Source organism: Brachyistius frenatus, unplaced genomic scaffold (assembly GCF_029030835.1).
Source record: "Brachyistius frenatus isolate BFR_SWC_R1_liver_20210118 unplaced genomic scaffold, ASM2903083v1 Contig_51, whole genome shotgun sequence".
Lineage (NCBI taxonomy): Eukaryota > Metazoa > Chordata > Actinopteri > Embiotocidae > Brachyistius > Brachyistius frenatus.
The window spans coordinates 2,350,957-2,366,193 of NW_027210650.1; the positions used below are offsets into that span (position 1 = coordinate 2,350,957).

At 42.7% G+C, this 15,237-nt stretch overlaps 1 protein-coding gene across 2 annotated transcripts in view; it reads right to left on the minus strand.

The window, feature by feature from the left end:
* ttyh2 (tweety family member 2) overlaps window positions 1-15,237 on the minus strand; it is a 54,670-nt gene that overhangs the window by 5,432 nt on the left and 34,001 nt on the right. For both annotated transcript variants that reach the window (XM_069704669.1, XM_069704670.1), the window contains exons 5-9: window positions 13,077-13,172; window positions 6,346-6,418; window positions 2,715-2,784; window positions 2,557-2,612; window positions 119-211 (exon numbers count right to left, since the gene is read on the minus strand). In XM_069704669.1, the coding sequence (XP_069560770.1) occupies window positions 119-211; window positions 2,557-2,612; window positions 2,715-2,784; window positions 6,346-6,418; window positions 13,077-13,172 (388 nt within the window). The remainder of the gene's footprint in view (window positions 1-118; window positions 212-2,556; window positions 2,613-2,714; window positions 2,785-6,345; window positions 6,419-13,076; window positions 13,173-15,237) is intronic.

Below are 15,237 nucleotides of genomic sequence, written 5' to 3' on the forward strand. Positions count from 1 at the left end.
CCACATCACGGAGAAACACTTATTTATACCAGAACATCCCTCTGATACTATTCTCCTGAAGCATTTCGACTCTATTGTACCATTAAACGTCTCAGTTTGGTGTTTGTGTGTGTGATACCTCAGCTGTAGGAAACAGAGGCACAGCGAACTGCAGCAGACCCTGGATCTGGATCTGCATGGTGGTCAAGGACCTCTGGAAGATGGTCAGGGGCTGCAAACAATGAGGTAAGGTTGAAGAGCATGCAAATGAAGTGTAGCATTGATCTTGTTGGAGTTTCGAGGGTAGAATTATAATGGATGAGTCTGCACATCACATAGAAATCAAATGTTCGAAGGCTGTTCGATGGAGGTATTTAGGAATCCCATGATGTCCAGCTGCAGTATTTTTTAAAGGAATATGCAAACGTTGTGTCTTTTCATCCCTTACAGAAAAAAAACACACATGAGTTTCCCATGTTTTTAATTCGGGACACAAATGCGATCACATGTATGACACGTGTTCACCACACGCTGCAACATTCGATAACATGAGGAAAATATGTGGAAAACTTTTCACGTGGGGAATCTACATGGGCTTCACACATTAAACCATGCAAATGTTCCAAAAACACATGTTTCCCATGTGCACATGTGTGTTGTCACATTTGTTTACATGAATGTGTTTTTTCTGAAAGGGACAAACTGAAAACACGTGTTTTTGTTAAAAGCATAATATTTGACATGATGGATCTTATAATTTCATTTATTAGTGTATTTTAAAGGGACCAAATAAATCTAAATCAAAAATAACAAGTGAGCTGGACTTAGGCCTAAACTGAAGTGTTAATTCAGCTGGGCTTGGCAAAAAGATTTACTTCACTGCCACTCCAACTTTCGGATTTAACTAATGTTTTCTTAGAAACATTATTTCACTCCTAAATGTAAAAAAAAATAATAAAAAAATCAGATGCTGTCAACTTAAAAGCTTAAAAAGCTGCAGCCCAAAAGTAGGACGAGCTTACCTGGCTTTATTAGATGGTAAACCAAACTCAAAGACGTTAGAGCGTCACAGATGATTTTTCAATGAGAGGAAGCAATTCAGAAAAAGTTTACAAATGACGACCACTTAAATGATTTTGGCACTTTTGCCCCTGTTTTATAGTTCCTTGAAATTATACACGTTTTTGTCTTAAAAACAAAACATTTCCATTTGAGTATTCTTCATACTGTAAGTTACATGTCAAAAAGTCAGATTTAGCCAAATATATAACTGCGTTTGGATTTTGTAGGGCAGTTAAATTTAAGTGAAATGTTTATTCTGCGGTTTGTCACTGAAGTCTTGCAGGTTAACGTTCTCACCAGCAGGGGGCAAAATACTCCTCCACATTCAGCCCTATATAACTGCATACTCTCACCTGGAAGGCAGCACCTTTTACCTCTTTTTTTTTTTTTTTTTAATTAACACTGAAGCACAACCATAAGCGAATTAATCTGTCACATCTCTCCAAAGTAAAAGTGTATCTTCACAGTCGTCTAACCTAACAAGAGAAGCCTGGGAACCCCTCGGCCTGGGGCACAACTTTAAATTGAAACAGGATACGGTCAATTACCTCAACTATCCATAAATGTAATTGCTTTCCTCTGATCTGATTTTTTTTTTTCTTTCTTTTTTCCTGGATCGACGTGACTCTTCGTGGTTGAACGAGCTCACTGCTGCACGATGTAATGGCCTGATCAGATTTGGCTTTTTTTTCTTCTTTTTCTTTTACTTTAGCTTGTTCTCAGCCAAATAAAGTACAAAATAGGGCAGAGGACATGTATGGAGGAGGACAGTAAGAAAAGGAGAAGAGATGATAAGAATAGAAAAGAAAGAGTTGGCACAGGAGTTGCCCACAGCAATGAAATGCAGGGAGCACGGTGTGTGTGTGTGTGTGTGTGTGTGTGTGGGGGGGGGGGTGACGACTAGAGGGCATCGATACGGTGGTGCAGCCTACGAATACGTGAAGGCGTGAGATCGAGGAAGAGAAAGAGGGGAACACTTGTGTGTTTGCCAATCAGTGGGAGTTCCTGTATCTGCCAGCTCGCTCGTGAACTTTTGCACCTGTTGGTTATCTGAATGGCGAGAGAGAGGAGCGCTGACTTTGTTTACCATGGCAGGGTGACGCTCGTCTGCCCTCCGCCGCAGCGCTTCCTACGCTTGTCTACGAGAGCCGGATAATGAGAGCGGAAGCTCTGCCGAGGCCGCGGCGCGTATAGAAAAGTGACTTAGCTGCAGTCTGATGTCAGCGGGGAAGTCAGCCCCGTGACCCGAAACGGGAGTCTTTTAATACATTAACACATACAGTTGAATCATACTCCAAATTGCCCAAACGTGTACAATATAAACTCTCAGATTCCTGGAAAAATTAGTGAGGACCTTCTGTGTCCTCAGCTGTAGCTGAAGGGCGGCTTCAAGACAAAATGTTAAAACAACATTGAGCCAGGTAAGCTCTGTTTTTAGCCAAGTCGACAACCTATACTCTGCATATCGGCAAATTTACCATCCATTGGTTCAAACACGACATCACGTTTCCCTACCTGCTGGAAGGGGTTGGAGAGCGTCTGGTTGCAGTAAAGGTAGTAATGGACGATATCTGTGGAAAACAGAAAAAACAACAACAACAGGCTGATTAAAAGCTGTGTGCCCCATTATGGAACAGCTCCATTATAGCCTCATTATTCACAGTGACGCTCACCAGCAGCGATGATGCCTTTTGTTTGACTCATGATGTACTTGTCAGGGGACACGCAGAAGTCGCTCGTGCCCTGAAATTAAACCCCCCCAAAAAATAAACATTCAGAAAAGGAAAGAATCAGTTTGTCAAATATAAAGTAATCTACCGGATATTAATACTTGACTAACACTTTTTTCACCAAGCTGAATAATAACAACTATCATCTTCACACTTTTTGGCGACGGAAACAAGGTAATAGGGCTGCTTTTATAATCCACTCTAACGTGTCTAGACTGTCACTGAGAGCCGCTCTCGCTTCGTGCTAACAAGAATCCTTCCTCTGCAAAATAACAAAAGTGATGAGTCTCCTGCGATGTGAGCTGTCTGAATGCTAAATGTCCCCCGGGCTCAGGACAAACATCCCGAGCGGGGCTTCACCTTCTCTGGTGGTGGTGGGGGGGGTTACGCTAATGAGCCGCGCGCGTGCACGCACGCACGCACGCACGCACGCACGCACGCACGCACGCACGCACGCACGCACACACACACACACACACACACACACACACACACACACACACACACACACACACACACACACACAGATGAGATGCAGCGAGCAAAGTTTCTTCTCAGCTAGTTTGTGAAAAAACAAAGGATACTGAGAGGATCTGACATTCAGGAGGAAGAATTCCTGAACAGTGAGTCACAAAAAAATAAATAAATAAATAAAAAGCAGTCCTGACTTCCTGCTGTCGGCGATTAGCAGTTCTACAAAGGGTGGTTTAATTACGCAGTAATTTATTGTGTATTCTAACTGTAGCCTCCCTGCACACTTTCCCATGCAGATACACAAACATCTGTCAGTCAGGGAGGCACAGAAATATCAAGTCACACACACACACACACACACACGCACACGCACACGCACACACGCACACGCACACACACACAACCTGTAAACACAGACTGCAGCCGCACACGAAGATCCAAACAAACACAGGGTCTCCACACTAAACCACGCCGGGGTTGTTGTTCCACTGGATGCGGTGATGACGGTTTGACATCATTAAAACACAGCAAACAAAACGCGTTCTCGGTACAAGAGACATGCCGCGGCGTGGATGTAAAGCCCTCGGTCAGGGTGGAAGCGCGAGGCACGGCAGGTGGCGGGTTCTCCCACGTTTCCCTACAGGGGCACCGGTTCGCTTTAACGATCAGCTGACAGGTAGAGCTGCAAACACGTATGAATTCATGTCATTTAGCCCTGCAACCAACTGCTGACCGGTCTAGTGCGTAAACAGTCTGCAGCCTCCAAGAATGACTAAATGAAACAAAACAAAATGGACGACTTGTGTTCACATTAGTCACCAAGTCAAGAGTCTGAGGTTTAACGTTACTAAAAGAAAAACAGAAAAGTGAAATAAAAAGAAGTTCGGCGTTAGATTTCAGTTTTCTTATCGTGTTAATCTCTTATTTCAGTCATGCACTGTGCTGTTTGATATCGTGTTTTGGTTTTAGACAGCTGGTTCTGGGTAATTATTTTTTTTTAGACATTTTACAGTCGTAATAATTCCTCAAAAAATACACTGACAAGATTAAATAACTATTATACGATTGTATGTAATGTGATTAGTCATCGAGAGCTGTGTGGAGTCACAGCGCGGTACATCCATGCACACACTCCTCTACTGCTACTCTGTAAAGCCTGATATCTGATACGTGCCTAGGATATGGTCACTTTAACACCTAATACAGAAGATACACATCCATGAACACACACAATAAACGTATAAACCTCGGACAGCGACAGATCGCTCGTGTAATTGCTTCGTTCACAGCCGTTACGATGTTTTTACCGTCAGGCGGAAAGGCCGCTGCGGTCCGGTCGGGGTCAGCCTGAGAAAAACGCCACAGAGCAGACGAGCTTACATAACACGCCGAAGTAATTGCGGTGATTTTTTTTTTTTTTTTTTTTTTGCAAAAGCGCATGCCGAGAGAACAACACGTAAGAACGACGCCCGTGAAGTCCTTCGATCATCGAATGGAGACGCAGAACAAGGGGAACGCTCCTTGACCTTTTCCTCTGCTGCTTCTAACAGGCAACAATTCCCATTTATACAAAAAGACAAAGATGTGAATCTAAAGGACAGATTAGCATGTCGTTTATTGGATCCTTTCATGCTCCCTAAAGGCCAGACTCTCAACTCGCACAGGAGGAAATTAGTGGCTGAATTGCTTTGACATTTTCTGTGGATACTCGTGTTCTGCGGAGAGGAAACCGTTTTTGATTTTGATTATCTCTTTGCCTTTGATCCTCACGTCTGCATTTCCACCTGAAAACAACATGTCAAAGTGGAAATGAACTGCGTGTGCTGAACATTGCGTGCTCGCAGAGGTTTGTTGTGTCGGTCGATAAGCAAACGAAGACCGCGATCGAGAGGAGACCTGTGAAGGAGAGATTAAACTGGAAGACGAAAAGAAAAAAAGGAAGGCGAACCCAAAGGCTAACGGATCGAACCTCTCGCTGTTTTCGACTCGGTGCTCATTATCTCCAACTTAAATTCACACAATAATCCTCCACAGCCTTCAGTCACAACGCAACACCCCGACAACAAACCTGAGAAAAATAGCGAACACGCCGGAGGCAGGTGAGTCAGGCACAGGCGCTCACTCATCCATCTCATAGTCCTCGTTTCCAAATGTTTCTCACTACTTTTCCACATCACAGATTCTTCACATCTTCATGTGTGGCTTCTTCTTCTTTTTTTTTTTGAAGCCGTGGGATCATGATAGAGCAAAACTGAAATTATTCACGTTTGAAAGATGCGATTCGATTCCTGTTGGCACATTTGAATCAAGTGATTCGGGCCGTATAACGATGCTGACAAGGTGTGGGTTTGGGATTACGCTCTTTTGTGGCTCTATTTTTAGCCGTGTGCCGTTTGACGGCGGAGATCAAAAGCGCACGAGGCGACAGATCAGAACTAAGATCAGAGGATTTTGAGATTGGGCAGCGAGGAAGCCGCTAAAACCTTTGGAGATGACGCTGCATGGCTGTAAGAGCTCTTTGTTGCTCGCACGTATTTCACAAAGAATAATTGAAATTTAAGCTAAAAAAAACATAAATCGGGGTTAGAGATGATTGGCTGACATATTTTTTTTAATGAAAATGAGTTCATGCAAATGCAACAAACTGCAGCAGCTTCGTGTTTTGTTAAAAAGGCGCACGTGTGTCTGAGAGAGTAGGAAGAAACTGCAGCGATGTCATTGGTTGACTGTTGCTTTCCATCCTTATGTAATGAATTCATATACACATGCAAGTTTTGCACAACAGCACGTGTGTGGCTTCATGCATACGGTGTAAAATCAACCACCCCGCCACACACACACACACACACACACACACACACACACACACACACACACACACACACACACACACACACACACACACACACACACACACACACACACACACACACGCACACACTGAAAGCCATTTCTCCAAGTGCAGTGTGCGTTCAAGTTAAAGCCATTCATCACTCCTGTCATCAGGTTTGATAAGAATTGATTGCCGACCGGTTTGTGTTCGTTTATATCGGTGGCGAGTCAGTCAGTCAGTCAGAGGTGAGAAAGGGCGGCCGCTCACCACGGCGGTGGCGAGGTCAGCTCCCAGAGAGGTCCAGCTCAGGATCAGCATCAGCACTCCGAACACCATCATCCTGCAGGGACACAAAGCAGCAGCAAGGTCGCAGTGAAACTCAGTACAAGTCCGTTCAGATGCAGATTAACTGGAGCCTCCGAGGACACGACGGCTCAGTAAAGCTATTCATCCAAATAAATAACCGAGTGATTTGCAACACTTGATCCTCTTTCAGGTAGGTGAGTATTTTCCAATAATTAATCTATCTTATGGAGACAGAGTATTGTATTCTTATATGACATCGTTTGAAACCCAGGAAGTGAGTGACTCAGGCTTCGCATTTAAATGTGCGATAATTTACTTTTTGGCCACGTGGTGGCAGCAGAAACAAGCCGTAATCAACAGACATATTAACACCTTTTAAGTAGATTATGGCAAATTTTGCAAATAATTGGAACAATCATTTTAGTCTCCACTCATTGAAAAATATGTCATTTAGCGGGTAAATGTTGTGTCAAATGTTCTCCAGAATTACTTATACTACATTAATGACATAAAATATGTATTGTAATTGTTTTATGCTGGACTTTTCATACAACATGAGGAAATAAATAGACATAATTGCCATAAACTGATGGAAAAAAAACAAAAACATTAACAATATACTCATAAACAAACATATACAAATCTTACAACGTGTAATCTTAAAAATGATTACAGTTATCACCGGGGAGAATCATGACACGTCATAAGTCATTTTCTTGAAAGAAATGCTATTGAAAGGAAACGGCCTGAGTCCCGAGGGGGAGGAGTGCTGATGTCATCGGCCTGTCATCAACAGAAGAGGTCAGAGGTCACGTTCGTCTCCGTGGAGTCGATTCTGCAGCCTCGACAGACAGCTGCAGCAGCGTCACGGACCGAGGAACGAGCAGCGGCGCTCATCCGCTCCGTTGGTCTACATCTGATTACAGCCCCCCGGCTGGATGGGTGTTCCCGCACCCATGAGGACATACAAAACAAATTTTTGTTTTTGTTTTACGGTGAGCTCCCCCCCTGACTTTCTCGCTTTCATCAGAAAATGACATCAAATGTATGTGACCATAGGGGTTGAAATCTCTGCAAACAGGGAAGCGGCAGTGTGTTCGTCTGGGTCTATACGGTGATAGAGAAGAGGATCGATTCCAATTTAAAGGATGACGACGGTCCTATCATCGATCAGGTCTCGTTAGGGTGAAATAATCTCCAGAAAATCAAATAAACTCCTGCTGATTCGACCACTGTGGCGCCTTCCAGACGCTCCAGCACGTCACCAGACTTTAAATATGACTTTTTTTCTCCATGCATGCTCACGCTCGAGGCCAGCCAACCCTCCAACACCTCCCCTGCTAATCCATTTCACAATGCATCGAGGAGATACCGAGCTCCCAACATTGAATTTACAAGCTACCACAGTCCTTTTTTCCTTGATCTTTTCCCTCTTTATATATATATATATATTCCCTCGGCCGTCTCTCCGTCGTATCTTTTCAGTGCCGTCGACCTTGGTATCAGATTGTCTCCTTCCCTCTGTCTGACACGGAGCCTCTCACTGAGCCCCGACGCCGAATGATATAGGAAAGACAAGGAGGCTTCACACACTCCTAATCTTAATTTAAAATCGAAAAAGCAGAACTGATGCAAAAAGTTGCTCGACTGCTTGACTGGCTCAGTGTGGTTAACTGCAGTAATGTCTTTTTGCATCTGCATATGTTCCCATGGCAGTGTTTTCTTCCGAGAACAACATAGAATAGAGCCATTTCTGTTTCTTAAAAAGGTTTTAAGGGATACAAGAAAATATTTTCTGGCATTTTTCTTGTAAAATAATGAATATTAATAATGAAAGAAGTAGATAATCTGAGCAGAAGAAATTCCTGCTGGTCAAATCTAATGTCAACGCTAATGCTCTACGTACTTGTGTACTAACACTCATTATTTTGAGTGCGGAAGCGCGTTCACACTCAAGTGCAGAAACATGCGGTGCACTTCAAGTGTCAGGATGATGCGCTCTAAACGATCCCAAAACAAAGGGATTTGGGGATTTTGCCAAGCTCGAGCCTATTTGACAGCGTGTTGTGCGACACACACCGGACCACATGAGCTACAAAACAGATACACAGAGTAACAGGAACTCGGGTGTAAATCCTGACGCAAAGCACATCAAGTGAAAACAGTTGCTGTGGCCACTGAGCAGGGCGGATGATGCTGCAGCAAACGCACCCAGAGACGAGGTCAAGTCAGTGGGAATTAAATCAGAGCGGGGGAAGTGGAGTTTTCTTTTCAACTGAAACATCTCTGGCTGTTTACAGGCAGTCTGCGGGAAAACATATGGAAAGTAAAAAAGGGCTTTCTCGTCGCTACACAAACCATCATTATACTTCCTAATTAAAACTGAGTGAAATGAAAGTGATGTGACCTCGAAGCAGGATTGCAGCAGACCTGGGAACTCGCTGCCAATGCCAATTAGGGTGTTATGATAATCACGTCTCTCTCTCTCTCTCTCTCTCTACTTCTAATTTTGGCTTTTGCATTGTGATTGCCATCTCTGAGAGCATCAGTGACTAATTTAGAAAGCACCTTATTATATCGTGTTTATGCATCTTGAAGAAATCGGAGCAATTCTCTTGCAGATTGTGACGTTGACATCAGGAATTTCTTAATTATGAAGATAATAACGGCCATATGGTCTTTACTGAATTAATGAGTGTTTGGCTACTTTGATTTTTTTTTCTTTCTTAACAAAACACGTATTATGTGTTTGTGAGGTAACTGCATACTTGTAAAATCCCTTGAGAGCCGTCAGCAATATTTTCAAATTTTGAAGAGATAAAGTTTAATAAATCATCAAACTACCCGCCTCTTACCTAAAACTGTGACCTGGATATTCAGGTCCTGTACTGGAGCTAACACTTCTGCTGACTCATTGAATATTAAAGAACTGTGTCATCTACGTCCATATGGATTCTGCACTTAGTCCAGTGTTAGAAGGTCATTCATATTGTATATGTGCCAAAGTACAAAGGTCCGAGTACACTTCCCTGAGGCACTCCATAAATATATGAGACTTGGATGTTAAACTCCTTCTTTGAGACCAGATTCAAGCATTTTATTGCATTTAGGTCATACCAAGCAATATTTTAAATTCATATAAATCATATAACTGATGTGCAATATACCATATATCCTAAGAAATTTACAATTAACAAGGTATTTTTTTATGTGCAATAATTATGTTTTTTCTTTACATTTCACTGTATAGGTCAACATGTATATATTTTGTGTATATAGCTTGTTTGTTTGTGTGGAATTATACCTTGTTTTTAGTTTAAACATTTTTTTTAAAATTTCTATTCTATTCTTATTTTATTGCATGCATATTTGTCATTTTTTTCTTTCTGTGTACTTATCTTTTCCCACCTGTATTCTGAAGCTGTTGTGAAATCTAAATTTCCCCACTAATAAAGTCTTATCTCGTGAAAATTTTCTAAAAACCTAAATACCACTCATAGGATGCTGCTATACGTATTATCTGTGCAACTGTCCATACTTCAGTTATCTCCCCGATAGTAACGGATACATTGAATACATATGCTGTGACAGGAGCAACATATCTCCGGGGCTGTTTCCACCTTGCATCAACATGCGTCCCGGCGAGATCGGATCCCAGGTGGCCAGCTTTAAGCCGTCCGTTCCCACCTGGTCCGATGTGTGCCAGAAATTACACGAGATAAAGTAAAAGAAAGAAAAAAAAGTCAACCCAGAGGAGGCTTTAGGGAAACGAGCCTCATGTCTGTGTTTTAATTCACTAAACAGATGCTTTAGTTTGAAGTAAATCTCTACAGCTTTGTGTGCAGTTCAGCTGCGCTCGCAGAATCACGCAGGAGATTTTATCTGGTAACAAAAATAAATAAAAGAGGAGGAGGCAAAGAAGTTCTAGTAAACGGAAGAAAAAAACAACAACAAAAAAAGCCAAAACTAACAATCCTGCTGTAACGTGACGGTAACCCGTGGAAGAACCGGGTCAGAAACAAACAGGAGCTGCATTTCTTCTTTATTGATATTCAGATGACGTCAGCTGCGTAGTCTTCCAGTGCGGCCCGGGATGGATTGAGGACGCACTACGTCCACACCTCAAAGAGAAACACGGTGTCCCAGATCGCCTCCGTATGTGGTCTGATGCAGATCGGATGTCAAAGCGTCCACACCTGTACTTTTTGCTGACCACGTGCGATCCGATCTCACCGGGGACGCATGCTGAAGTCAGGTGGAAACGGCCCATCGGGTAACTCGGCTCCGTCTCGTGTCCCAGAAACTCCTGGTCATGTAAACTTTTTCGTTCTGAGCCTGCGAGCTACTTCAGGCAGCCCAACGTGTGTTTTGTTGCCACACTCGCGCGACACACTCCCCTCGCTATAACAAACATCCAACGCACCCTTTTGATCAGGCGGACTTTAAGTCCCCCCCTCCTCTCCTCCCGGAACACAAATTAAATGTATTGTCATTGAATATTTTGGCAAATATGTTCATTAAAAACCTTTCTTCATCATGTCCATAAAAGTGCAATAAAGTGGAAATAAATAGTATTCAAAGCAAAATAACGATTAATGATTAAGAGGGTATGTTTGATATGTGCATCACTGAGGCGCGTGAGAGCAGAAGCAGACCTGAGTTGGGCTGCCTGAACTAGATTGCAGCCTCTGCTCCGTTTTGCTGAACTTTTACATTTTCCTCACATCTTCGGCAGTTTGAAATCTGGACATTCAAGGTTTCCTGAGCAGCGCAGTCCTCCCCTGTAAAACTGTTTATTGCTTTTCACGCGGAGCTACAGCTACCTGCTTGTTTTCTTGCTCGTATATTCTTTCTCATGACAACCTTTAATGATTCCTGCCGTCCAGCGAAGTGATTTTCCTCCGTCCTTTACTTGTACTTTTGGGGACCCGCGAGCGCTTGCAATCCATGAAGTTAAGTTTTGAAAAGGGCTGATGCTGCGTTTTAAGAAACCTAATAGTTTCTGTGTAATGTACTCTGGTTTTGAGGTGCCAGTTTTCTGCCATCACCCCAGAAAAAAAATAAGTCCTACAAAAAAAACAAAAAAACCCATCCAAATAAAAACTGCTGACAGCAAGCTTTAAGGGGTGTCGCTCGCTGTCTCACGTGCGGGTGTAACTCCTTGTCTGAGCTGTTACTGTGTGTCATGAAAATACACCCAGCCAGCCGGTTAGAAGTACAAGAAAGAGCCTGGTGGGTCCTCCAGAGTGTAATTTGCCTCCAACCACTTCCACTCTGCTGGAAGTGAGCATCCCCTCGGGAGCGCAGACATTCTTGACACGGGCTCATCTTGTGTGTGCTGAGGGTGGTTAAGGGGGTGGGGCGGGGGGGTTGATGGTTGTGGTTAGCGCAGCTCAAACCCTGAACTGACTGATTAAGAGAGACAGAAGGATGCTCGGCTGAATGAGAGGAAGCTCGCGTGGATTTCATGCCCCGTGAAAGCTCCTCTACAGCAGGAAGAGGGAGAATAAAAAAAACAAAAAACATTTATACTGTATCTACAATACAGTATTTGTTTACGTTCATCATCCGAGTATCATCTTTTAGTCAAACTTGTATTACGATGTGTGGGAGAGATTTTGTTTTCTTGTCACTTATAAAAATCAATAAAACATTACATGAAAAACAGCTAAAAATAAAAAGCTCAATAACTAATTACGAGCCATACAAAGCTCCAGTCGAGTACGTTGGCGTCTGTTTATCGGATGCGTTTCACGTCCAGAGATGATCAAAACAGGTCAAGTGTTAAACTGGAATAACAGTCTTCAGGAAGTTACATTATTGATAACATCTAGTGGCTTCGCGCCGATGTCCTCCACAGCTCGCCGATCCAATTTGTCGAGCAAAGCCATTGAGACGGCAATCCACTCCGAGCAACTCTGGCCAACTGCCGGCAATGCTAAAAGGCAAGCGGTGAAATACGATGGTGCCGAGCGGGGCGGTGTTTGCACAGGGGTATGATACAGTGCTTAGCTGCCTTGTTCACAGGCGATTTCCCATGGGAAGAAAAGCCCCAAAACACTGCCTCAAACTCTCTCCACCTGCACCAACTTATACTTATTTGTCTCGTATTTTGTTCAAATTTATCAGATCTCTTCTTCCTGTACTGTATATTAGATCTTCGGCATGCATACTGCGTGGATTATTCTGCCCTTATGAATAAAAACCATCATTATTAGGTTAATGAGATGAGACCAGCTGCCTCTTAAATGCAGTTGGTTGCTTTTATACTTATGAATTAAAATAAACCCATCTAGGTGTGACTGGAAGAAAATATATATTTGTTCTGCTTTTGGTCATCAGAATAAATACGTAATAATAAAGTGTTTGATTAGGAGACGTGAGCTTTGTTCAATAAAGGGCACATTCAATTTTATGTATGTTAACATCTGGAAAAAAGGAATCTACATTTCGCTAAAAGCACATTTCTTTTTCTATTATAGCTCCCAGTTAGTTGTGATTAATCACCTCCCTCTCTCGTATCTGCTGCCTCTTTCCTCTCTGACTTTCCTTCCTGCACTGTGCAAGATAGAAAAATCGTACATTAAAATAAAATAAAAATGGAACTGCTTTTCTTGTGAAAAAAACAACAACACAAATACAACAACATATCTGTGTAAACAGCCCAGTTTTACAGGGCACATCGGACTCACGTGGTGAGCAGCCAGCGGGACTGCTTGGCCAGCCCCAGACAAGCCAGCAGGCAGATGATCAGGTCCAGGATGAGGAGCAGCAGGTAGGTCAGCCACCTGCAGGCACAGACAGACCGCAAAATTAAACTGCTGCTGCTGAATCCGTGCTTTGGCAAAAAAAATACAGAGAGAAATCACAGTTTTATGAAATCTTTATTTTGTAGATTTTGGCCATTATTCCTACCGATAATAATTACATTGCGCTCGACTAGTTCAACAGTGTGTTTATGTGCCTGGAACGTGTAAGTTTGAGCCTCGATCTTTTAACATTATGTCCAAGAACATATTTTAGACTTTCTCTCATGGATAACGTTTTTTAAAACAAGAAAATACTAGTTTTATGCCAACTCGTGGATTTAGCGTCGATCAGCCAATAGAATTGGAAAGTGAGGAACAATTATCATGGTAGCTGATTGATGCTTGGCTATAAATGTTAAACCTGCTTACTGTGGGCTATAGCTAACACTTCTGCAACATCAAATACCCAATGTTTTTTTAAAAATATTTTAAGAGCTTTGAGTGGAAAATTGACCCCCATTATCGTTGTAAAATTCTGCTGAATGAGTCAATTACTCTGGTGGTAATTATCTTATCATAACTTATCGAACTGTGGTCAAAACTACAGAAAAATAAAACCAAAGCTATACAATTTTTTTTTTTTTTTGTAATATTCCTTACAGTACTTTTTTTTTTAGTAAACCTCTATGACTCAAAACGATGACTTGGCGAAAACAAGGGAAGAGTGTCCCACTTCCTTTCACCTCACCGGACACATGCAATAAGCTGTCACCTGAGGTGTGTGTGAGTGTGCGCTCACGCTCGAGGGTATACTCCGGTCCAGTTGCCCCTAAGTGGAACCATCTGTTCCGTGAACAGTGGCCAGTTTTCGACCGGACACAGCAAACCTGTCCAGATGGTTAATAATGAATGGGGTTCAAATCCATATGGCTGAATGTTTTACACAGCGAGAACAAAAACTGTAGGGAGTCAGTTCACATCTATCAATCGAATCTATCAGCTGCTTTCCTCTATTCATTCATCTTTCTTTCTTTTTCCATTATTCATCCTGCACTCACTTCCACATCGCTTTGTGCAATCCTTTTAATTATTTCTTTTACTTCCCATCGACCTGTGTTTCCATCCCTCCACAGAATCCTTCCCACATCTCTCGTTCTCTCCTCAATGTTTCTCTCTTTCCCTCCCCCTCTCTGTCACCGTCTCTAATCTCTCTCTCTTCTTTCCCTTTCAGCCCTTTTTTCTCTGCCTTGCCCTTCATTCCCTCACCGCCGCCGCCACCACCACCACCACCAACTCCTTCTTCTTCTTCTTCCTTGCCTCATCTCGTGCTCTCTCGGCTGGGGGCATCAACGGGGGAGGTTCTCCGGGGACACCGGCAACCGTGTTTGTCTGCGTTTTTCTGATCCAATTAGTGTCTAACCAAATAAAGTATGGATACATGTGGGGGGTGGGGTGGGGAGGGACAGCAGAGAGCACATCCAAATGTGGTAGCTTCAGTGTACAAGGTCGATCCTCGACCTTCCTCGCAGAGAGGTAGAAGTTAAGGTTGTGAGCAATGTAGTTAAATGTTAGAAAGAAAGACGTTTGTCAAACTTTAGCTTAACGGTCACGTTGAAGAAAGATGTTCTGGTGAAAGCACCTTAAATTTCAAAGGTGGGCACATACATGTTTCTAATATCTCTTCTAGACATCAGTTTTTACTCTTTGGAAATTATAGTAATAAAAAACAATTAAAACTGTGAGCAGTGATATGCGGGCCCTAGCACGCTGCACGTCGGGGATCCAGCGGGCACCAGGGTCCGCATATTCCCCCTTGCAGTTTTAATTTTTTTCTCGATCTCGTTCCTCATTCTTCTTTAAAAAAAAGAAATTGCCTTTATTTTGATCTTCAAAAACTCCCAACAACTTCAAAAAGTGACCCAAAAACCTTTCACGTTTAGGACGACATGCTATTCTATGACTTTTGGGTCACTTTTTGGCCGCCACGCCACGCCACGCCACGGGCACACCGATCGACGAAAACAAATTCTTATGATAACTTTTAATTCCAAACATGTTAAAAGTGAACAGAATAAATTTCAAGTCGGTCCGCCAAAATTTGTAG